This window comes from Telmatherina bonti (genome assembly GCF_933228915.1).
Source record: "Telmatherina bonti genome assembly, chromosome: 6".
Taxonomy (NCBI): Eukaryota; Metazoa; Chordata; class Actinopteri; order Atheriniformes; family Telmatherinidae; genus Telmatherina; species Telmatherina bonti.
Window position 1 is genome coordinate 23,007,323 of NC_136624.1, and position 24,217 is coordinate 23,031,539.

At 37.6% G+C, this 24,217-nt stretch overlaps 1 protein-coding gene across 5 annotated transcripts in view; it reads right to left on the reverse strand.

The window, feature by feature from the left end:
• slc12a5a (solute carrier family 12 member 5a) overlaps positions 1 to 24,217 on the reverse strand; it is a gene marked incomplete at both ends in the record, with an annotated part of 157,038 nt that overhangs the window by 3,878 nt on the left and 128,943 nt on the right. For all 5 annotated transcript variants that reach the window (XM_079241736.1, XM_079241735.1, XM_079241734.1 and 2 more), the window contains 19 exons: positions 254 to 379; positions 777 to 884; positions 1,538 to 1,669; positions 1,891 to 2,060; positions 2,534 to 2,729; positions 3,308 to 3,476; positions 3,750 to 3,854; positions 4,240 to 4,359; positions 4,444 to 4,542; positions 4,783 to 4,901; positions 5,044 to 5,218; positions 5,350 to 5,407; positions 6,130 to 6,228; positions 6,440 to 6,607; positions 7,731 to 7,942; positions 8,346 to 8,593; positions 12,073 to 12,203; positions 13,223 to 13,277; positions 23,320 to 23,466. In XM_079241736.1, the coding sequence (XP_079097862.1) occupies positions 254 to 379; positions 777 to 884; positions 1,538 to 1,669; positions 1,891 to 2,060; positions 2,534 to 2,729; positions 3,308 to 3,476; positions 3,750 to 3,854; positions 4,240 to 4,359; positions 4,444 to 4,542; positions 4,783 to 4,901; positions 5,044 to 5,218; positions 5,350 to 5,407; positions 6,130 to 6,228; positions 6,440 to 6,607; positions 7,731 to 7,942; positions 8,346 to 8,593; positions 12,073 to 12,203; positions 13,223 to 13,277; positions 23,320 to 23,466 (2,637 nt within the window). The remainder of the gene's footprint in view (positions 1 to 253; positions 380 to 776; positions 885 to 1,537; positions 1,670 to 1,890; positions 2,061 to 2,533; positions 2,730 to 3,307; positions 3,477 to 3,749; positions 3,855 to 4,239; positions 4,360 to 4,443; positions 4,543 to 4,782; positions 4,902 to 5,043; positions 5,219 to 5,349; positions 5,408 to 6,129; positions 6,229 to 6,439; positions 6,608 to 7,730; positions 7,943 to 8,345; positions 8,594 to 12,072; positions 12,204 to 13,222; positions 13,278 to 23,319; positions 23,467 to 24,217) is intronic.

Here is a 24,217-nt window from a genome sequence, read left to right on the forward strand (position 1 = left end):
GCAGTGATTTAAAACTACTGAAAGTATTCAAGCTAAGCTAACTGCAGCTTCATACGACAATAATCACTCAGATGGACCTCAGAAGCAGAAGTGCCTACATTTATCTCAGTGAAAAGTTAAACTGTTCCTTTTCAATACCTCTGTTTGACTTTAGATTGAACAAATTATACACTCCTTGGTTCTTGTTAATTTTTATTTTTTTCCACACTGGACCATTTTCCGTCATCATGTGACCTGAAGAGGCTGATCCTACCTCTTCTTCAGGCTTCTCCTCCTTGCTGGTTGCCGGTGGGTCCTCTGTGACGCTCAGCTGGGTGGTTACAGCGGCCGGGTTCTTGCGGCGGATAGAGCCGCGGGAAGAATCTGTGATGCTCTGGATCTACAATGTCACAGATAAAGGGAGAAATGTGATGAATCCTGTGCTTACGAGAACATTGACCAACTAAATGAATGCGGCTGCACTTTTTAGATGCATTGACTCGAAAAATCAGTTGCTAACAGCTTGGTATTGAAATCTGATCTGATAAAACATCATCGTGTTGTCACACAGTCACTATTGTGGCTGTGGACGACTCTCTGATAGAGGGGATAAATATGGTGTCCTACTGCTCTGACACGACCTCTGATATGCTTTTGTCTGGAGGGGATTCAGTGTCATGTTAAGTCAAATCAAGCCAAGCAAAAACCAAGTTGGCCTGTCAAGTCATGTCAAGTTTATGAGTGCATCTTTGTGTGAATTTTACAGGAAAACTTTTAACTCGAACAAACTTCCTTACCTCTCTCTCTCTCTCATTCTTGGTCAGGTTGATCTGTTTCAGCATCTGGGACCGTTGCTCCATCACCAGGGTCTTTTCATAAGTGTAGGCCGAGATGTCGCTGTCATGCTGTCATAAAGAACAACCTGATTTTTAACAGTTGGACCATGACATAAACCAACATGTCTGTAGTGTAACCTTGCACTTTCTGTGCTGATCCACCTCTTAACCATTTTCTGTGACTAAAAAGTTCAAACGAAAGAAGTTATAGAAACAGAGTCTCTACGCTGTGCAAATGAAAAGTAATTTCAAGTAAAAAAAAATAGCTGGAGAGAGTTAATTAAATTCCTGTCTCTGCACGCCTGAACAGCTACTTCAAACAATGGACATCATCAGTCTAATTGTGTGTTTTAAGCTATGCAATAGTCAGACGCAACCCCCTTATTTCCAGCTTTGGAAAGGTGTCAGCTTCCTTTACCATCTGACAAACCCTTTGGATGACAACCCCTTGTAACTAGCTGTATTTCAAGGTTTCCATTACATCCTTTAATAAGCTTCAGTCGTGTAGTGATTGCAGCAGTCATTTCCTCTTTGCATGTAAAAGAAAAAAAAAAAAAGTGAGTTGTGTTTACTGAAGCAACTGATCAGACCTGAGGCAGTGCCGGATTTTCTAATTATGTCCCCAGCTGACTGCTTTTGACGTTGAAGTGCATATAAATGCACTTTAATGAGATGTGTTGTTCTACTTATACAATAGTGTTTACAGCTGTCAGAGAACTCACCATTTCCACAACTTCCACCATAGCGTCGATACGGAGATGATAAAGGAATGTGGTCAGGTCTTTCTTCATCTGGATGCTGTTGTCGTCCAACTGGGCTACCGTGAAGATGCGCATCTTGCACTTCCTCCAGACCTGAAGACAAACAAGGCTATTAATATTTTCATTAAATATATTGTGGTCAGTACTTGCACATCTGCTTGTGCATTGAAGAGGAACTTTTAATACTCATGAAATTCCTCTATAGACTGTTTTCATTTTTCATATTGCATGACTGGGAACTTAAAAGAAATATATATTATGTCCCCTTGTTGTGTACGCGTGTTTAAACTTTAGTGGAAACTACTACACAGTACCTTGTGCTGGCGGAGCAGGAAGGGCAGCAGCATCAGCATGCCTCCATCGTGGACAATCCACCACACATCAATGTGACCCTCAGTGAAGCGTTCGCCATTGGATGGGAAGGCAGAGATATTCTTCGGTACGAGCAGGGCAAGGCTCGCTGCAGTGGTTTCTCTCACCAGTTCTACAGCATGACGAAACAGATATAGAGGAAACATGTCAGATGTACAGGAGTGGAAATCTGTTGCTAAATATATAGTTTTCCTTTGAATGTCTGTCACGGTGAATGCTATCTTGGTTGTGGATTTGATATTTGTAAGATGGAAGCACGTATACTCTGACAAGAGTTTTTGTGGTGAGATAATATTTTTTCTGCTATTATACCTTCTAAATGCATGTTTAATACTATATAGGATGATTTTTTCCACACATTCTCCCTCTACCTAGAGAAGGAGAGGAGAAAACATACTAAAAATAGGAGAGAATCTTTTCACTGGGATGTCCCAGTTTGACACAAGTATAAAACCTGCTATATATACTGGAAGACCTGGGTGTTTGAGTACCATCCCAGTAGGTCACCTAAAAAATCTGCAGGATTTATCTTGAACCAAAGATTTTTGGCCTGAACTTTTTGTCTTCTCTTTTTAACCAACTCACCAATAAAGTTCCTCCAGTGCTGGTGCTCATCTCCTTGCTTCCAGTTACGTGGCCAACCAACCAGCACAGCATTATGTTTCAGGCCTCCCAACCCACTGGCCTGGAGCAGATGTGATGTAGCATCACGGAGGTTTGAGGACACAGTCACCTGACAGAAGCCTTTCACCTTCTCTGTCTCCATCAGTTTACGTAAAGCCTAAAAAAGGTAAGACAGAAAATACCAGTTACAGAATGGCAAAAAGGAAAATAAAATCTATCTAAACAAGGAATAATCAGATAAAATTCACAGTTAGGATTTGTGGATGAAAGAAACCTTAAAAATTTACTATATTTTCTTTGAAGTCAAGGAATGAATTCATGAGAGAAAAGTAAGCTTTTGTGCATCTTTACAGCCTTTCAGGTAATTTATTAGATTCATGGTATATTTCTAATAAATCAAAGTACTGTTCTGCAGAACTATGATAAATTGTCATGTCCTGAGTTTGAAGACTTTCTTTAAACTGTTTAACACTTTAAAACCAAAACTGGGGATAAAAGTCCAAGTTTTTCAATCTGAAGTCTTGATTTGGCCCTTTACCAAAATAAAAATAGTTTATTTTTATTTATACCATTTATTACTGTGTGATAGTTCAAAATTATAGTAGGGTAGTACTCTGCTTCCAGGAGACAAGTATTAGATTTTGTCCAACACAGCAAAGTTTCTACCATAAAGGTCTCAAAATCAGTGTGTATCAAACATGATATGCTTGACTTCGTAGGGTTAAGGCTCCTTGCCTGCTCTGCACGCTGGGCCTGGTTGGCGTTCTCCAGAAAAGTGCCCTCTAGAGCTGTTCCAACAATAGTTAGACCTTTGCCTGCCTTCAGCTGGTTGGTCAGAGACAGCAGACGAGGCTGCTCCACATTCTGCTCTGCATCTGTACTAACCAGCACCAGCAGCTGAGGCCTGAAGAGGACAGAAATCAAAAGAAGAGGACGGCAAATAAGGAAGAAAAGAGCAGGGAGAAGGAGAAAGATTTAAATAAAATAGTGCAGAAATGGCTGAGTTGGCCATGTTGAAGTTTTTGTTGGGAAACAGAGACAGAGGAAAAAAGCATTAAAGCTTTATGTGTTAATTCATTTTCACAAATATCTGTTTGACAGCAGTGATGACTGAATGACTAAACATGTACAGACATATTCGTTTCTATGTTTAACACAGCTGTTTTGTGTGTCATACCTCCAGTTCTTGGTGTGGGGGGGACCTTCCTCTAGCCGCATGAGGGCATAACGTGCAGCGCTCAGAGACAGACCTCGTATACCATCACCCCATTCTTTCTCCGCACTGTGACCAACACAACTCAGTTAATACAGTATTTGTCAAAGATTAAGCATCATCGGTAAGAGTCCCTAGAATAGGAAGTCAGAACACTAATGTGCCCAGTATACACATCTTTTTACTGGACTATCAGAAAGAAGTGTGGATTATTATTAGACTATTAGAAGTGAGTTTTCTATTCATCCAAAACCATTAGTTCTAACATGAGAGCACGCACACACACACACACACACACACACACACACACACACACACACACACACACACACACACACACACACACACACACACACACACACACACACACACACACACACACACACACACACACACACTCTCTCACTCATTACACAAATGCAGCCAGTCTCTCCTGGTGTTGCGTTAAACTCACCCTGCAAATTCGATATACTTGTAGATGGAGCCAGCAATCACCATGGCAACGATGGCATAGTACCAGGAGCAGAGGAACATAAGAGTAAGACACAAGCTCATTCCCAGGAAGGACAGAGCCCTGTAGAGTTGAACAGAGACTTATAAACATCTAAAGTTTTTTTTTGTTTGTTTTTATTTATTTATTTGTAGCTTCTGAACTAACCAGTGATAGAACTTAAAACGCGGCCTCCAGTTTGGAGTCCTCAGGAGCGTCTGTAGAGCACAGGCCAGATTCACGAACATGTAGCACATCAAGAAGAACCTGCAGGAAACACATAGACTCAGTAAGCAAAGCAGTTGCTTTTATGTAAAGTTACATAATTTGATCCAGCAAATGCAATCCAAGGGTTTGTTACCAAAGCATCTTTTGTGTGATGAGATAAATTCTGAACCTATAAAATCTGGCCTTTCCCTTCAAGTTATTATCAGGGGACTGACTGCTCTGAATTTCCCCACAGTTGCTTTTCAACAGCGGAAATAAATCAAGAGTTTCAATTCTCACATGGAGAGGATAGGAGCCACTGCATCCAGGGAGGCAATGAGGATGCCACTCTCACAGATACAAGCTGTCAGCAGGAGGGACCATGTGGGTTCTCCGTTAGCCTTTCCATGGCCAAATATCTAGAGGGATCAACACAAAAATGTAAACATTTCCACCATTTCTACTTAAACGTGCCTGCACAAAATAAGTTTTGCTCATTGTCTCAGTATGTTAATCCCTACCTGATTTTTTGCGGTATGCAAAACAAGAAAACAAACTGACCCGAAGGGCGGGCACAATGCCATCCTTGGCAATGGCCTGAAGGAGACGGGGAGCTCCTGTCAGACTCTGAAGTCCCGCTCCGCAAGTGGAGAAGAAAGACCCAATCACAATAACCCATGGTGACGGCCAGGCCAACGTGCCTATCACCAAGTTGCCGTGGACGCCTTCACCGAACCTGAAAAGGGTCAACAGTAAGACTTGAAATTTCAAACAGCATCCCTCTTGGACTCACTCAGTGTGAAAAACACATTGAAGAACAATGGCTGTTTTTTCACATCGATCCCACATAAGCAAGGATGGACTTACTTGTCTCTGAGCACCACCCCTTCAATGCAAGCACCAAACAAGATCACACTGGACATATCTGAGTAGCCGCTGATCAGAAAAATGAACTTATCATGCAGAAAGAGAGATATGATGCTTTTCAGATGGGTAATATGTTATACTCTGAGATAAAACATGTATGCTCGGTGATGGGAATATAGATAATTAGATTTTATATTTACTGAGAAGAGGCCAAAGTTGATTTAGTTTCAGACGTTATCTTGGAGATCATTGACATTCCACTTGAATAAGCAGCCAAATGATGTGATTAGAAGTCATCATCATTTTTGTATAGACGATAAGCTGATTATTTGGAGAAATTGGAGGATTTTCAATTCTGCTTTTTATTTTGAAGCATTTATGAAAAGCTTTCTGGTATAAAAAAAACAAAACACGTTACAACTAGAAAAAAACAAAAAGATAAAAAAGTAAGAGCATATATTTAATAGCAGAAAAATTAGAAATCAGCTCTTCGTGAAACAGTGTCAATTAGCTTATTCAGAACCCCTTTCAGATGTCACCCTCCATTAGTGCTACATGCATAGTTTGGGCTAGTTGCCAAAATTAGACTGGCATCGCTGCAATTATGGCCTTTTCAAATTTAAAATGTTGACCTTTAATAATGAGGCTCCCTGCAGGCCAATCACAGGGTTTTTGCTGCTGCAGAGGAAAAACACCTTAAAAATGGAAAAAATATCCTTTTGGTTGTCTGATTGGTGTGTCAAGTGGGCCTTGATGCAGAGGGTCATAGTGAAAGGATACAGACAGTGGAGGTGGTGGTGATAGCTGCAATGGTTCCAATAGGGATTGACTTTTGGGCATCACGCAGATCTCCAGAGCGGTTGGATCCAGCCATGATACCTAAGGTGAAAGTTGAGAATGAACAGTTCAGAGATTCATACACTTAGAAAAGCACTTAGTCAAATACATGCACATGTTCTTACAGTACATGAAAGAGTCAGAGATGTTGGATAACCTCAAGAATGAAACACAAAATCTGTTTAAAACAAGCAAAGAGGTCAACCAAATTGAAATATCAAAAAGAAAACTAATTTGTAAAAACAAAGGTTACCTGTCACTGAAGGGAAGTAGATGCCAACCAGTAATGTGAAAAAGCTGGTGATGTCAGCCAACACATAGCGGTTGGAGTTTGTCAGAACATCATCCTGGTTTGCCACAGATTCCATGTTATTCCTGTCAACTAGGTCCCCCTTCTCATAGTAGGTCCCAAACAGGTTCTCTGCATCGGCAATAAAAAGTTGTTGAATCAGGGGAAGGAGTTTGTACAGATGTCCTACTTTCTAAATTCACATTTAGTCACTCTTCAGTTACAATTATATATGCTTTAATTTATTAGGAAAAAGATAAAATGGTTTCAGTTTTCATTTTTAGAGCTTAGCCTTGAGCTGTTAGCTCAGTGGTCACAAGGTTGAGATATTGGATTAATCTCATATCTAATGACATCTGACCTTAAAAACTAGTGGTTAAACTGTAAGTCTTTAGGGTTTAGTATCAATACCATGATGATGAACCAAAGTAAGGTTTTATCTGAGCGACATCTTCTTAACATAAACAGTTAGCTTAGCGCAAAAATAGCTAGCATGTACCCATCTTGGAAGAAAACAAAACATTAATGTAATGCATATTTAAAGGTCCATTCAACTTAAAGGTTAAACATATCCGTATTAAATGCATGTAAAAAGTTTATATACATACACTTTTTAGAAACTTCACACTCCTTTTAACAGACCACAACTTCAGCAGGCTTAAATTATTACCAAACCTGATATTAAGAGTCTTTGCTATTTGTAAAGACAAAAAGGTCACATAAATCTTCTTTGATTTAAAGCTTTGAAACTGTGAAATATGAGCATGTTCAAGAGTGAAGAATAATTCTTAAAGGGCACCATCTTAACACAGGGCTTACTGTTAAATACTGGAGTCAAATAAGGTTAAGTTAGCTCCAGGCTTTCTGTAGCTGAGGGTTTCAGTACATCCAGGGATAAGAAATCGCTTTCTACTGCATTGTGTCAGTAAAGCTTATTCTACATTTCCTGGAAAGCCTTGTGGCAAACGACAGGAATTGTTTTGCAGCATGACATGTACAGTTAGCGGAGCAAAACATGTTGATGTTTGAGAAATACCAGTAGTTCAAGCATCAGACCTTGTTTTTTCAGTACTAGAAAAACGTTGAATTCTCAGGCATTATTATGTCATGAAATATGATGGTTACTTAAGGCAACTGCTGTAAAATGACAGAAAATTGTAAAATTATAGGGTTATACTAACTTTTATTCAAGAATAACTGATCATAGTTAGTCAAATCTTTTGCTTTTGATCAAATGTTGCACAAATAAACTAACCTGCCAAGATTCCACTGGTGACCCCGGGAATGCCCTGGATCTGAGTCACATTGTTCGTGGTGAAGTAAGTGTCGCAGGTAGCATTGAGGAAAGGTGAATCGCAGAACAAGCGCCACAGCTTGGTGGTGACCGTCCCATTAGCTGTCTCAATGGTCTTGGCACAAATGTCAAAAGACTTCCACACCAAGGTGCGGTTCCCTAATAGGCATACGCTGGCAGAAAGACAATTAAAATTTTCATTAAAGCTTTGGATTTACCAAATTATGGTGTAAAAATAAATAAGTTTAACTGTAACAACAAAGAGCTAGAGAAAAACCTTACAGAAGTTAGTCAGAAGTTGTCTTTTAAAATCCTACACAATTTGTCTACACTTTAAAGCAGAAATTACTCCCCAGAAAGCAGAATAAAGGCTTGAACAATAATCTCTAATAATACATTTTAAGTAATACCAAAGTGAACATAGTTTACAGTTAATTTAACACTAATTTGACTGATATGAAACAACATAATCTGAAGAACTTATTTTCTTAGTGTCAGTAGAACACATATTCATTGCTATGGTGCCATGTGTACTGAGTATGGAGATGCACCACAGTTAGGTTGGGGTCTGCTTACGGGAATTCAGGAGGATCGACGCCGGTCTTGATGACTCCAGCGTAGACGGCCAAGATGGACAGAATGACGCAGGCCAGAAACACTAGGGCCAGCTTATTGACATACTTCACGCCAACAAAAACAACAGTGGCCATAGAGGTCAGCAGGATGGTGCCATAAACACGCATGTTGTTCAGCAGGGCTGCCTCTGCCTCAGCACCCTCCAGACCCTCCAGGGGAAAGATGGCAGCTTTGGGCACTATGTAGATCTGAAGAAAGAATGACATCATTATCCAGGCAGCATACAACTTTAAACTTTTTCATAGGCTTTCCATACAAACTCATAATTGCTCCTGGGGCTTCCTAGATGTAGTTGTTTAGGGAGCGTCTGTGTAACTCCTTTACCTTCACATCTCACTTTGCCTGGCCTGTCTGGGGACTTAAACTGGCAGATTTAAGGTTGCATAACCTTCCTGTCTAACTTACTGCAGAATTTAATACATTTCATCCTGGGTAAAAGAAAGGAACAAAAATGGAAGAGAAATGTAACAAAAAGGTGAGATGGGAAAGGGGAATGAGATGAGTGAGGAGGACTATACTGCTAAGTGTGAAAATGTGATGCTCCTCCATTAATTGTCCTCTACAGGAGCCTTAAAAAGCACAGAGGCTGCTATTTAAATACAGCTTAATTAAAGAACTCAACCATGGTATTATTATTTGAAATTAACTACCAATATTACAGAGTTACTATTACTTAATCTTGGAATAGTACCAACATATGCTACTAAAAAGTAAACCCATAATTAGTCTATCAGTATCTGTTGTCCGCCTCAAATGAGTCATGCAGTGTTGTTACATAAGCATGGGAATTTCTGTCTCTTTTTTTAAACTATTCAGGTTTCCTCCACAGTTTAATTTCCACAAAGGACTACAAGAGGACATGGACATGTAGAGAGTCATGGCCAAGACATTTGGCTGATCTGATGCTAATGATGGCGTATCACTAGGCGAACAATTTCCCTGCCTCACTGTAAACGGTTTGTGTTTAAAAATAGCATCAGTTTATGTTCTTGGCTTGCTTGGAAGGATGAAACATATTCAAATCAACCTTCTCCAGATCCGCTCCTCACAATTCTGCAGGGATTGTTATTTTACAATGGAAACTAAGCCAGCTTTGACCCAGAAGAGAGAATTAACCTCCAGGCACGATCAAACTCTACAGAACAGTTGGAGGCAACCACAAGGAGTAAAAAATGCAGTGGACCAAAGTGTTGAGAGCTGTTTCAAATAATGGAATCGTTTCCTCAGAAGTGATTTGATTTTTTTGTTGAATTTTTTTTTTTTTCATGTATTTCACAATTATCAAATACAGAATAGGGGATTGCAGTGGAAGAAATTTGTAATACAAAGCCGAAGAAGGAGGAAAAGATGAAGGCCAAGATAAAAAAAAAGAAAGAAAGAAAAAAAAGAAGTCTGGTATTTCTTCACCTGAACTAACGCTAAAAGACACAAAATGGCCTGAGAGCGCAGCAAGGAAGAACATGAACTAAAGGCCAAGGATGGTTTTGCATCATGCAAAGATAAATTCAAAATTATTTTTTTTCCCTCTGTCCTCTTCGCACAAACAGCAAGGATTACATGAACATCAGAAAGTCCACCAGGATTAAATTCATCCCAGAATAACATGTTTAAACTGATGCACATGAAAAGGGTTTATGTGGGGTCTTTTTGGCCAGGTCTACACAGGGTTCAGACCGCTTGTGCTCGTGGACAGCTGTTTGCCTGATTAGAAAATATGAGCCAATCAGAGGTTTGGTAAGAGGGATTATAAATCAGTGGATCATCCTCCTGCTGCTGAGCAACAGAAATAGTGACAAGCATGGATGAGATTATCAAGCAATAGAGGTTGCTATAGGAACACCGCAACAAAAATATCTCAACACATTTCTGTTCCTGTTGTTTGAATAGGAATGATTTTCAATACAAAAACATGGATTTTATAACTGTAAAGTTAGTTACAGTATATATATATATATATATATATATATATATATATATATATATATATATATATATATATATATATATATATATATATATACATATATATACATATATATATATATATATATATGTATATATATATACATTAGTTACAGTATATATATATATATATATATACATATATATATATATATATATATGTATGTATATATATATATATGTATATATATACATTAGTTACAGTATATATATATATATATATATACATATATATATATATATATATATATATATATATATATATATATATCAACAGACGGATAAATAGATAGATGTCAAAACTATAAGACTTTATCTAAGTAAACATAAGCGACGGATCTTATTTGCCACAGTGCAGCAGCTGTTGATTGGCTCCTTGCCTTTGTTGACTAAACTTTCTAAAACAGGCTCCAGATTTTTTTTGGAGCAGTGGAACATTATGAAAAACCATTTCTGTATAACCACAAAAATCTAATCTAAGGGTTTATATTCAGTAAGAGCAAAACTGCAACTGCTGTATAATATAACTATTGTCATCTTTTTGTGAATGGGATGCTTTGTCAGAGCAGAGTTCATCACAAGGAAAGAGAAACTTTGTGTTTAGTGGTAAATTGCTTGCCAATATGCATCTTCCATAATTTTACTTTCAATCTGTTATGGTTAAAAATATCATTAGTGAATTAAGTTAATATATATAATTTCAACTGATTAGTACAAGAGAGATTACAAGATTCATCCCTTACTCACAGTAACATACACAAATGAAAACATGGCAGCTGTTCACATTTATTTTCTTTTTAAACCCTAAGTAGACTAAGACATTAGTTCAGACTCGCATTTGCTTTATTTCTATAATTTATCTGCAAACAGGCTGCTTTTCAGTATTACACTTTCATGATACCCACCTCTGATGCTGATCCTCGTGTTCACTACAATGGACACCTATATAAAGGTGATTTTGTAGTATATTCCCAGGTGAAAATGTATGTTTCAAAATGAGCCAATTCATCAGATATTAGTGAGTCATCCAATACACTGACACTCATTGAACATTAAAGAAATAGTTTACTCCAGTCTGATCATGCCGCAGAGGTAATGATCAGACTGGGGGGGAGAAGCAGGAAGAACCTACACTTTCTTTTATTCTTATTTGCTAAGAGTTTCTGGTACCACCAGAAAAAGATGTTAGAGTTGTTGATGCTTGATATATATATATATATATATATATATATATATATATATATATATATATATATATATATATATATATATATATATATCAATCACTACCTCATTTATCATCTAGGAGAAAAGCAGGGCAATAAAAGTGATGTAGGTATATTGTCATGGAATATTTGTATTATATAAATATAACAGAATATTCTTCCATAAATAATATTGTTTATAAATGTAAAATATTTCATTTGAGAGGCTTCTTCAGGTCTGATGTAAGACTGAAAGATACAGAAGATCACTCCTGCCAGCAGCCATCAGCCTCCGGAACAAGACCTCCTCAAATTAATTATTATTATATACTACAACATTGAATTTCCCTTTGGGGATTAATAATGTATTTTTCATTTAATTTCATTTCATTTAAAAAATATGTGGCACTTTTTTCTACATAGGTATAGCTCATGGATAGCACAAAAATAAAAAGTTAAGAGAGGGATTTACAAAAGCACAGACTGAGGAGGTTTCTTACCAGGAGCAGCTCAATGGCTCCCAGGATGTACATGGCTCCAGCATAGGTGGTTCCCAGGTAGAAACAGATCCCCACTGCTCCCCCAAACTCAGGGCCCAGCGAACGGGATATCATGTAGTAGGAGCCCCCGGCTGCACACAAACATAAAGTCAAATGTTGTGTGGTATTTGTATCATCTCTATGCTGGTATGAATATAATTTCTTTTGTGCAAAGCAGTAACTTGAAGCATTTCTGCTCATTATCAGGGTTTCACATTTGTGTGCTACTTGTTTGGATAGGCACAAAATAATTAATGCTGCCACTTTTCACCCTATAAAATATCAGATATAATGACAAACTGTCATGATGTGACAACAAAAAAAATGTTTGAAAGTTACTGAACTGCATGAGTTGTAAATCTTAGATACAAATTTATCCATTTTTCAGCGCAAATATATTTGTTGTAGATGTACTCTTACCTTCTCCCTTAAGATGGTTGCAGGAAAATGATTTTAATTGTGATTAATTCCTAATCAGTCATGACTGTTTAAATCGCTCTAGTTTTTTTTTCCCAACACTGTCAAACTGCTTTCCAGCAGTTGTAATTTTGGCTCTGGTTTTGGAATAGACACCATGACATCTCGACACAAAGCTTTTGTGTTTGTGTGGAACCATGTACAAACTAATTAATTAGGCATAAATAAATAGACCTTAATCAGCACTTTGCAGCAGCATAAAGGCTTCTACCATTTATAAGGCAGACAGATATAATTGGCATACAGATCTGTGCTCCTCTACAGGCCTGTAATTTGCTATGACCCCTGCTGCATGAACACCAACTGGTAAGACACAGGCCGTCATTACTCTATAACCTCCACATTGCAAAATGTAGCTACATTGCATGTGTACATTGGCGTGTCTTTTCAGGGATACAAACATGCAGATTCAGATTTTCATGGCGGGCATTTGGCTGGCGATTTATGTTTGTGTAAATAATGTCTGACGACAAAGTTAAAATGCACAAGGCCGCACACTAAAGCTCTTAATGTTTGTGCAGATATCAAGCTGTGCTGGGAGTAATGTGCCAAAAGCAGTCAGTGAAAAGAGAAATTTAGAAGCGGACAGCTTCAAACAGAGATGACTGTGTGGCGCCAGCGTCTGCTCACTCACCTGGCACCACTCCATTGGTAGCGATGGCACTCATTGAGATGGCAGTCAGCATGGTCTGCAGGGAGAAGGAGGGAAGAAAAATTAGATCTCATTTATCAGGTTCTGTATTCTGTGAGTAAGAAGTGTTGATTGCTGACTTTTTCATCTTCTCTGCCTTTAAAAAGTTAAAAGTTGCATTCAGAGGTTTTTTTTCTCATTAAGTCTCAGCTAAAACCTGATGTATGGTAAAACTTTAAAAAGTAATGCTTTCCATTAGCGGATGTAACAAAGTTTATAAACTAGATGTAACTATTAAATTCAACTGGGAGTTTGCATCTCTGCTAGCAGCTTTGTGACTCAGTACGTAAGTACAGAAGTGCTTTCAGTTAAATGGTAACGTCAGCAAGCTAACACACCGGTGATGAAAATGAATGCTGACATGCCAGCAGGTACCATTTTTAATCACATCAGCTCAAAGATTAAAAAACTGCGAGCCCGACTCTTACTTCAACATTTAATTATTATCATGAGATTCAGGATGCAGCTGAGGCTGATGGGAACTGAATTAGCTCTAAATGTGTTTGCTCAGAAACCAAAGAAATGGACAGATTAAATGTTTGACTTGGTAATGACATGGAATAATTAAAAGGATTGCAGCTACCAAATGTTGCTTCAGCTGTACATGGCAGCCGAATCTCATGGCTAACTATCCAACGTTAAAAACACTCTGAAAATGGTATCACAAAAGTTTACTTTTTTATCGTTTGCTTTTAGTTTTGACACTTAATCACAGTTTCATGTACATTTAGATTAGACATAGATTACTTAGATTTAAATCAGACTAGAAAAGAAAAATATAGAATTGAAACTCCACAACTGAGCTTTGGCATATTTGGCACTTTGGTGCCCCCTACAGAAGGTTAATTCAGCACCTTTGTTGCATCCTGTCTTTTCTCTGAGCCAGTAAAAGTCAGGCTGATGTTGATTTTTGCCTTTTTTTTTTTTTTTTTTTTAATCTCTTGCCATGTCACTTTTATCTGTCTTTTACTCCCTTCAGTAATGTCTTCTTGGGTTTCTTTGCTGAATCAACCATGGTGTCTGTACAAAACAGCCAGGGATATGGTGGGAACCATTAAGAAATATACGACGTGAAGGAAAAAACCCTTTCAAATTCACTAATTACTTTTGGAAATGGACAGCTTTGGGACAAAAATGTGTTTAGTAGAAGTGATCATTTATTTTTTTGTACATAAATGTATAAAAATTTGCTTAAAACGTGGACATATACTACAGATGTATGAACACATAATGCTAACAAACAATACACAAATATGTTACATAGTATAATAAGTATGAAATAAATTAAATAGGTCTGATACAGTTAGTCTGACAACAATGTTGAATGGCACCACAATTAACTTATGCAGCTGCATGTGAACATCACTTTGGTTTAATCCTCTGGCTATCATTAATGTCAACATATCATTACCAATTATCTAATAGTTAATTGGAAATTTCTGAGGGCCACCAAAATTCGAGTAATGCGTGTTCTACAGTCACCCTTATTGGAAAGGCCAACATCTAAATGTTGTGTCCACCCTTTCTTAACAATCACCTCGCTTTATGTAATCACATAGCCACATAAATATATTCACACAGAAGGTACATGAATGATAATCCCTTTCATAGAGAATTAGGGAATGACAGATTACATCTATGCTAAACGCTAACACTTCCTGTTTTTTGATTGAATAAACAACAACACCGCAGGGCTTTTCAACAGCTGTCAGAGCACATTCAGACAACTAATCATGACTCTAATGTAAGTATGTTACTGAGTGGGGGATGAACCACCATAAGAAATGTAAGAGCATGCTCGAGTGGAGCTGCTTGCAACACTGACAGCAGGCTCTCGCAGCCCCGCAGAAGCAAGAGGGAAGGATGCGTGCAGTGAGTGGAAGAAACGGGCAGCAAAATAAAAAAATAAAAAAATGACAAAGTGAGAGGCTGTGAGAGTGACTGAGACAGAAAGAGACATGGTGTGTTTGACAGTGCAAAGACCGCATTAAGATTTTATTATTCCTTCAAATACCACTGCTCAGTCTCCTTTTTTGTGTCCTTACAGTCTCTGTATGAAAGACAACAACAGACAGAAAGAGAAGCACAAGGAGGAGATGTAAGAAAAATCTGTGACTGTTTCTAAAACAGCTTTTTTTGTTTATTTATTTATTTTTCTTTACTTTTCTATTAATACTACCTCACTAATTATTCAGTTTTTCTTCATTTTATTATTTCACATCTAGTAATGTAGTTGGTGTTTAAATATTTGCTTTAATACCAAAATATGATTACATTTTTCTTTTTAATTGTTGCCCAAACAGTCTCTGCATAGTTAATTTAGGTTTTTATAAAATGTGTGCAAAAACACAGCAACCGCTAATGCGGATTTGCGGTAAGACAGCATCTACTGCATGTCAAATACAATATCAAAGATGCACTATAATCTGCAAGTCAGTTGTCTTCATTTACATCATATGAACACAAACAGAAAGTTTACATTAATGTATACATTTTGTATGTTTTCTCTCATAATAGTTGAGCTATTAACTACAATAAAATAAAGTTAGTCAGTTTCCATCAACCACTGGCTAAATTTGACAATCATTATGTCTGTCTCTGGGAAGACTATAATGTGGTTAGTGTCACCTAAGGGCCCGGTGGGCTGATGATCAGGACCGAGGAGTGAGTGAGTATCTGTTTCTCTGTCTAATCTGGTCATAATGAGGCCACAAGCTCTTCTCCCACCACAGCAGATAAGGCGGTAATTGTTAAAGTGTTTTATCTGATGTGGGCAGCAGCCATGCAGAGGTAGCCAGCTGCATACCCAATCACTGAATCACCATGTAACTGAACAGAAAAGCCAACAACGGACTGAATGATTTATGCTAGCAGAACAGTCTAACAGGATTAATGCACTGTGGAAAATCCCAATGCTGAATTCCACATATTTCAGTAATGTTTAAGTAAAAAAGCCAACATGATGGTTCATAAATGTTGCTCCCCATAAATTTTATACCATCTTCATGATGAACCTAGCTATGTAGTAATAATTAATACTCCCCCTTTTTTTCTTTTCAAACAAAGCATTTTATGGTTCACCTAACTCTGGACATTATTGTTTGTTTCTCATTCTGTTGACCTGATTTCCAGTTTTGATTGATGAAAATGAGCCATTTGATTAATCCTGGCACATTTACAGTGACTTTTCATGGTGGCAATGATGTTAAATTTAACTAAGAACTTAAAAATAATCATATAAGAAACAAAAAAATGTATGAATAGATGACCGAAGCCAGTGTCTAAAGTAATATCGAATGTGGCCAAAGCAGGATTTCTTTTTAAATATATACCTCTAAGCTATAACAAGTGAACCGCCTACATTATATTGTTTAGTTTTCCTCGCCATCAGAATAGCTCAGATCATTTAAGGTTAACATGGAGCCTCTGGGGGTGTTCTGTGTGCTAGCAGGAGATTGGCAGTATATCTTTTGGGTTTCACTGTTGGGCCAGTTTGTACTGTTATATTGTTATGATGTATAACCCAGATACGCAACTGAATGAGGATCTAGTGAGTTTAGACATCAGTTCAAGAAGCTTCTGGGTTTATGCCGTTTCCCAACTGTTATTGAGCAGTTCTGCTGCACCACTGCAGTAAAGTAGCTCTACTATATTGAAACTTGAATCAGTTTCATTGTGTGTGTGTATTACATGATTTTAAAATGACACAAACTGTGTGTAACTTTGGCAACTTGTATGTATAATACATGATTCATAACCCATGAAAACCATTTCAAGTGCAACTTTGGGTATGCACAGTTATGAATTTATTTGACTTGAAGGTAAATGATTTGTGTGGATAATACTGTGTGGATAATACTGATATTTATTAAGTAATAAGTTATTGTAATAAGTAAGGCTGTATATTTATTTGGTGTGTATAATTTTTCTAGATATTTTCATGTGCATTTAAAGATAATTTGCAGAGAACCCAAAGGTATGGACAAAATGGATTTTCTCTCCACATCTTTCTTCCACGAACAGGTGTATTTTTATGCAAAACAATGTTTGGATGAGGACACTGCATCGAGTTTGCACAAACCAAAATGTTTGGACTAGTAGTTTGCCAGCAAACGACTGAATTATAACTTGATGTTTAAAGTTATTCCCTTCCGGAACACGTTCCACTCTGCATGTTCTGCATGTGACACAGTCACCGAGTCGTCACGCAGTTTTATTCACTAACAGCAGCTAGTTTTCTCATTTCTGTTTGTTTCTCATTTATATTTAACTTTTTAGATTCATAGTTTAGTTACTATGATCTAAAGTTGGCTTGTATGTGTATGTATATGTGTTAATACTGGCAAGTGCGTATATGTTCGTACGTATGTATGTGTGTGTATGTGTGTGCATAGAGGTGTGTGTGTATATGTATGTATGTGTATATGTATATGTGTACATATGTATATATATGTGTATATATATATATTATGTGTGTATACGTGTGTGTATATGTATGTGTATGTATGCGTGTGTATGTGTGTGTATATGTATGTGTGTGCCTGTATGTGTGTATGTATACATCTGTAGGTTGTTTTCTTTCTTTTTGTTTTTGGGTTATTTTTTAGTTGTTGTTTTTTTCTCTCCCTTTTCTCTCCCTTTATCTCTTTCCCTTTTCTTATGAGGTGTTTCTTCTCCTTTCTCTTTCTGTCTTTTGACAATTCAAACAACAATACAAAATAAACATAGAAATAAAATAAAAATTCAGAAAGTCAAGGGGATCATTATATCTATAAAGCTTCCCTTGGCAGAGAAAATTTGCTCAGCAGAACACAGCATCCAGACCATCATTCTGCTTGCCTAAATGCTGGACAAGACAAAAAAAACAAAACAAAAAAAAAAAAAAAAAAAAGTTATTCCCTTCTCCTCAATCCATCCATCCATCCTTATTTTTAGGGCACTTTTTCATACATTGAAATGCCAATCAAGTTCTTTCCATTAAAAACACTCATGTGCACACATACACCCCCATGTACATAAAATGTTGTCTTGAACTCATTACCTGGAAAAGTAAAGCAAGGAATTTTAGCTAGATAGATAGATAGATAGATAGATAGATAGATAGATAGATAGATAGATAGATAGATAGATAGATAGATAGATAGATAGATAGATAGATAGATAGATAGATAGATAGATAGATAGATAGATAGTTAATGTTACTTAGAGTCATTATTTCTTGCCTGCATAAAAAAAAAACTGGGGCTGCTCCTTTGTTTTAGTGTTTCAGCAATAAGAAGCAGCTGACGGTGTTGCTTACTGGTTTCCTGACACTTGGAGCTTCAGTCGCAGATTTTTAACTCACCATAATTTGTGCAGCAATCAAACAAATGTTTAAAACCTTTTCACGGGCATTTTATGTTCTAGTGCTAAATGTAATTAGCTACTGGAAAAGCTGATAAACTTGGAAGTGACAGTTGTGACTTTAGCTGTCAATCTGAGTGGTAGCAGGCTAAAAATTCAACGCTGCTTTTGTTCACTTCTATGGAAGAAATTGTGGAGCTGATTTTTTTGGAAAAAGCCACAAATATTTAGTGTTTTATATATGTTGAGCAGCATTTTCACTGACAGAACAGAGGTTCTTCATGGCGGGGAAAAACACGTTTGGGTCGATGAGCAGTGTGTAAGCTGTATCAACAAAGATTTTTGTCTAGACAACAACAAGGTCCAGACAGGACTAAGTTACCTCTTATAAATCATCATTTTTGTCTCCAAGCAGCTAAATCATTTTGCCTTTAGGTCTTGGCTCAGTTCTTAAAGTTAATAAAGTTCAGGTAGTTGATGGCCAAAGGGCCCCATTACCTGTAGCGATAACCTCACATCTGAGTCAGCAGGCTTTTGGTAGACTGGCACTAAAAGCAGCAGTTTTTCTGTTGCTGCCATGGTCTGCATTGTCCCCCCCACCCCGTTCGAGAAGCTGTGGCCTGTTTTATCGTCCTACTTTAAGGCAACATAGGCATGCTAAAACTGTGATGGTTTGTGTGTGTGTGTGTGTGTGATGAAGTGCATGCTATATTTTGGTTTGCTAATGTCATCTTTCTTTGAAACCTGGAGTCAGTGCCTCTAAACTAGCATGTACCCACAGGCCCTCTGGCCTCTGAGCATGCCAGCAGACAACGTCAGATTATGCTGCCCTGCCATCTGTCTCATCCACATGAGGTACAACAGTACACTGTTTACATATCAGACAAAAGGGGCATTTTCCTTCAAAGATGGTCTGAATGAGAGCAAAGCTTAAATTATTGCTAAGTCACCGTGGTTACAGACTAGCCAAAGGAATCTTTTTAGAGCTTAACAATTTTAACAGATGTCTGCAGCAGGCCAATACATTGCCTAAGTCTCACTGCAAAGGAAAAGAACATTTTCTTTCTGTTTTTCGTCCCAAAGCCACAAAGCAAACTTTGATGTGCCCTTTAGTTGACCTCAGAGCTGAGCAGAAACAAATTTAGACAGAAATGGGGATCTTATGTTGCCCTGAGAGCGTAGTTCATTATAATGCTTCATTACACAAGTGCAGAAAAGCTTTGTCAAGCACAACTTCATCAATCCACATACAGCTGTACAGCAGAAGTCTATATTCAGCATGCTGTTTATCACTTGAAATCCCTGTGGATGTTACACCAAGGAAGGGAAAAGTGTCAGATGAAGGAGATGCAAGTGATTTTTACTTTCAGAATGCCATTGCAGGATCGAAACTGATCACAAGGGGACTGCAGCCCTGTGAAGGCAGTGAATGGAGGTGGCAAAGCAAAAATTGGAAGGTTGGTAGAAAAAACAGGAGAGAAAAATGCAGGAAACAGAAAAGAAGAAAGATGAGGAGAAATTATGAGACAGCAAAAGAGATGAGGGGAATAAATGAAAGAGATCAAGGAAGAATAGAATCCTTAGCATTTAAATGAGTCACGATAGAGGGCAGACCTCTCTTTCCCTTCCAGCATTTGGATTCAAGACCTGGGAGTAATGAGAAGGGCCAAACAACAGATGAGTTTCCATCGAGAATAATAAACCTCATTTTATCTTCCTGACAAGACAGCATTCATTATGTGAGCTAAAAATACTATGCGCAGCAGATGTTTGAATATTCCGTCTTGAAGAATGGTGTCGGCAATACACTGACTTTAAAATGGTTGGTTGTGTGTATAATTTCATGGTTAATGGTTGAAATGTCAGAATAGTTTCACATACAGTCGCATTCTTCATAAAATAAAGATTCCCATAATCCTCCACAGCAATGCGCCTTGTTAATACTCTGCCAATGGGTTGTGTGACGATAAAACAGTAAAATACTGACATAAGTGCTTTGCAGTAGAAATATAAGTGCAGCTGTGATTAAGCATCTGATGAAACGCGTGCTGTCAGAGATGGCCTCTCCTGTAAATAAAACATGGGATCACAGTGTACATCATCAAGCTGTACGGCAACTGCAATTCCTCTACATTAGTCCTGTGGCTTTCACTCAGGTGGAGATCGCTGCATACATGTATGCACACACATACACCATCACTCCACTGTTGGGTTGCTGGCAACCCCTGGAGGTCTGGGTGGTTATGTGTTATGTAAGAAGCTCAGGAGGAGAGAGGTGGGGGTTTCTCACACACTGTTCATGCTTTGGCTTATGGCCCCGGGGCTCCGCTATGAGCTCTGTGTGACTGATAAGAAACATGTGCACTGGAGACCGAGGTGAATGACTATGTGTTTGAGAGTTACTCCAGTTCGTACATGGAAGGAAACTTTAGTGTTAATGTGTGTATGAGCATAGGAAATGGAGCGTAGAAGTGTGTTTGCTGGCTTCCCGTCAAACTGAGTCTGAACCAGCTTTGATCTTTCCTTCCTTTTTTTTCTTTTCACTCTATTTTTAGCATTAAACCAGAGCTGTGTTTTTTTTGTTTTTTTTTTTTCCTAGGAGCTTCATCATAATCTATTCTCTTTTGGGAAATAAAACGGGTTATTCAAAAAAATTGTGTGCCTTCTATATCCACATGGCAATGGCATTTGTAAATTTTAGGCAGTTTTTCTTTCTCAAGAACAGTTTTTCAAAAATATTTAATGTCATGTTATATAAATGCTCAAATCTGCACGACTGCATACAAAAGCTGTGCGGCACAAACCGGATTCTCTCTATTTGCCAGCTCAAAACCTTCTTCCTTCAGTCACATAGAAACATGATTTGGAAGAGATGTGTGTCTGTGCATGCAACTTTGCCATGGCTGGGATTTGAGGGGGTTGTTCTATAAATACACTAGATGCTAGAGGAGAATTTAGGTTGCAAACACACACACTCACACATACCAACATAAAGACCTGCCATGACGCACACTGCAAATCATGGAGAAATACACGGTTCTAACAGCTGACTGACCACAGAGTCCAAGTTAAACATCTGATTTGTTTAAAATAGATTTGAATTATTCACTAAAAGTTCAGATTTAAACAGCAAATGTTGACAACATTGTATTGTCATGTTTTCATCAGAAAAGGCGCTCAGTGAAATAGATCAGCATCTTCCAAACGGAGCAGGAAAGAAGTTGGGCTTTCACCAAAAAGACACAGATATATGCTCCCTGACAATGTGATGGATCAAACAAGTCAAACTCAATCATTCTGTATCAGTCACATTTATAACTGACAGCAGCACTGCCGATCATGAGGGACAGTGTTGGTTGTAATTCGACTCTCAAGGCCACTTCAGGGTGTTAGTCCAAAGTCACCGAGACGCCAGACTAAAGCTCTGTGGCACAGAAAGTAATGGAAACCGTAGAAGATCATATCCTCTCACCATCTATACTGTTTTTTCATACATACAGAACATCTGACACCTTGAACGCTTCCTCCTTCTGCAGCTTACTTTGGTGCAGAATCTTAAATTAGTCTTTATAGTCTTAGTCTTCATAAGTCCCAGTTAATTCACTACCTTTATGTGGCTGTTGTCTATAATGCAGGTAAATGATACAACTCTACCAAGTGTCAATGCACAAATCGAACAATGATAATAAATCCTTACCTAAAAACTGAGTAGTAAAAATGAGAAGATAAAGGTTTGAATGACACATTTCTGTCAATGCACAACACATTTTGGCATTTCTTGTTTTGATTTCTGTAAAACTTTCTTTGTTCTTTTCAACCTTTTGTCTCACATGAACACCAAAGATTGTCTGGAGAATGCACTCATTATACAATCAGGACTCGTCCCCTGTTACTACTCATACGTGCACATCATAGATTCTCCACTACAAACACGTTCCCACGTCTGGGAATATAATTAAATAGCTTGTCTGAATAGAGTTCAGAAGTTGTAGGACACATTGTTAAAAATGACAGAGGGTGAAGCTCATTTATATCCATTTCTGTTTGAATTAAAACTAATAAGAGAGAAAGAGTATAAACAAGTTATTTTTAGGGCACAAGGCTGCTCATTATAAATGCTGTTTATTACTGTTTTCACATGTGGGTTTGCTAATCTCCCAGACTTTCCACTGGGACACAGGACGGCGAGCTTCATCATGCTGGTTGTCATTCTAGTAACAGCCACATATAAGCCAAGGTGCAAAAAAATCTAAAAAAAAAAAAAAATCCTAAATAAACAGATAATGTTCCAGATAATAACTAAATCTTAAGACAAATAATACAGTCTGATCATTAGTCATGATTTGATTAGGCCAAAACATAAAAAAATTTATACAATGTGGAAAGATTCGTGACAATTTCCCAGATTCTGCACTTTGTTTTACAATTTGTGTTCATATATCTGTGCTGCAAACAGGTCTAACAACATGACAAACAAACTATGACCACTGAAAAACAACTAAAGGTTGATTTATGGATGAAATAAGCAGCTAGAAGTTTCAGGTTTACTCATATAACTTGTCTTGGAATAAATAATGCTATAAATACAAATACTGCTAATTTATTTCCCTGTCAAATGTAAAAACATCAATGATCATTATAACTGCTTTGATATGTATATTTAAACGTACTAGCATAAAACCGGATGCGTTACTTACAGTGGCACAGCATATGAAGACGATGATAAAGGTCCCGATGACACCTCCAATTCCCACCAGCCAGGTCATTCTGAGGAAGAGGATCACTCCAAAGATGTTCTGGATGCATGGCAGATAAACGCCCATGAGAGTACCGAGCTGGGGGGCCTGGGGGAAAAAGAATGAGTTTTTGTAATGAAGAAAATCCAACATGAGCATTCACATAGTAAAATTCATTGATCAATGTGAATATTAAGTAATAATATGTATGACTGATGAGTAATTATCTGATAACTTTACAGCAGTGTTTTTACACTTTATTTCACTGAAAACTCACAAGGAACACCACAAACCAAAATGTTTTGTTTGTTTTGTTTTTATTTAAAAAAAACCCACATTATGAATATAAAGTCCATCTTGTCAAAGTGGCTTTCAATAGAAATAAGATAAACAGAAGAAAAAGGAATTTTATTATCTTTGTCGGGATTAACACAAAGCTGCTTTTTAGACCAATCAGGTCAAATTGGATCATTTCTCAGGGCATACCTGATGATCTCTCATGGCACACTGGTGTGCCACGGCAGAGTGATTGAAAAACACTGCTTTACAGTACAATGGTGCATTTAAGACCATTACAACTTCTTCTTAAATATACTAAAGCACCTCTTTTAAAGGAGATCAGATGTGTATCGGTAACTAAGTGACTCCGGCTACATTCTGTCAGAAGTGAGAACTAAAACCCCAGCTGGTTAAACTGCAGCTAAAACATAATATGCAAATCTCCAAAAGTTTGAGTGTCTTCTCTTTTTCATACAAGTGAAAAGAACCAAAATCAAACATGTAACCAAAACATATTTACCTGCAGTACTTCACCAATTATTCTTTGTAAAAGCCCAATTTGGATTTGTGATAGGTTGCT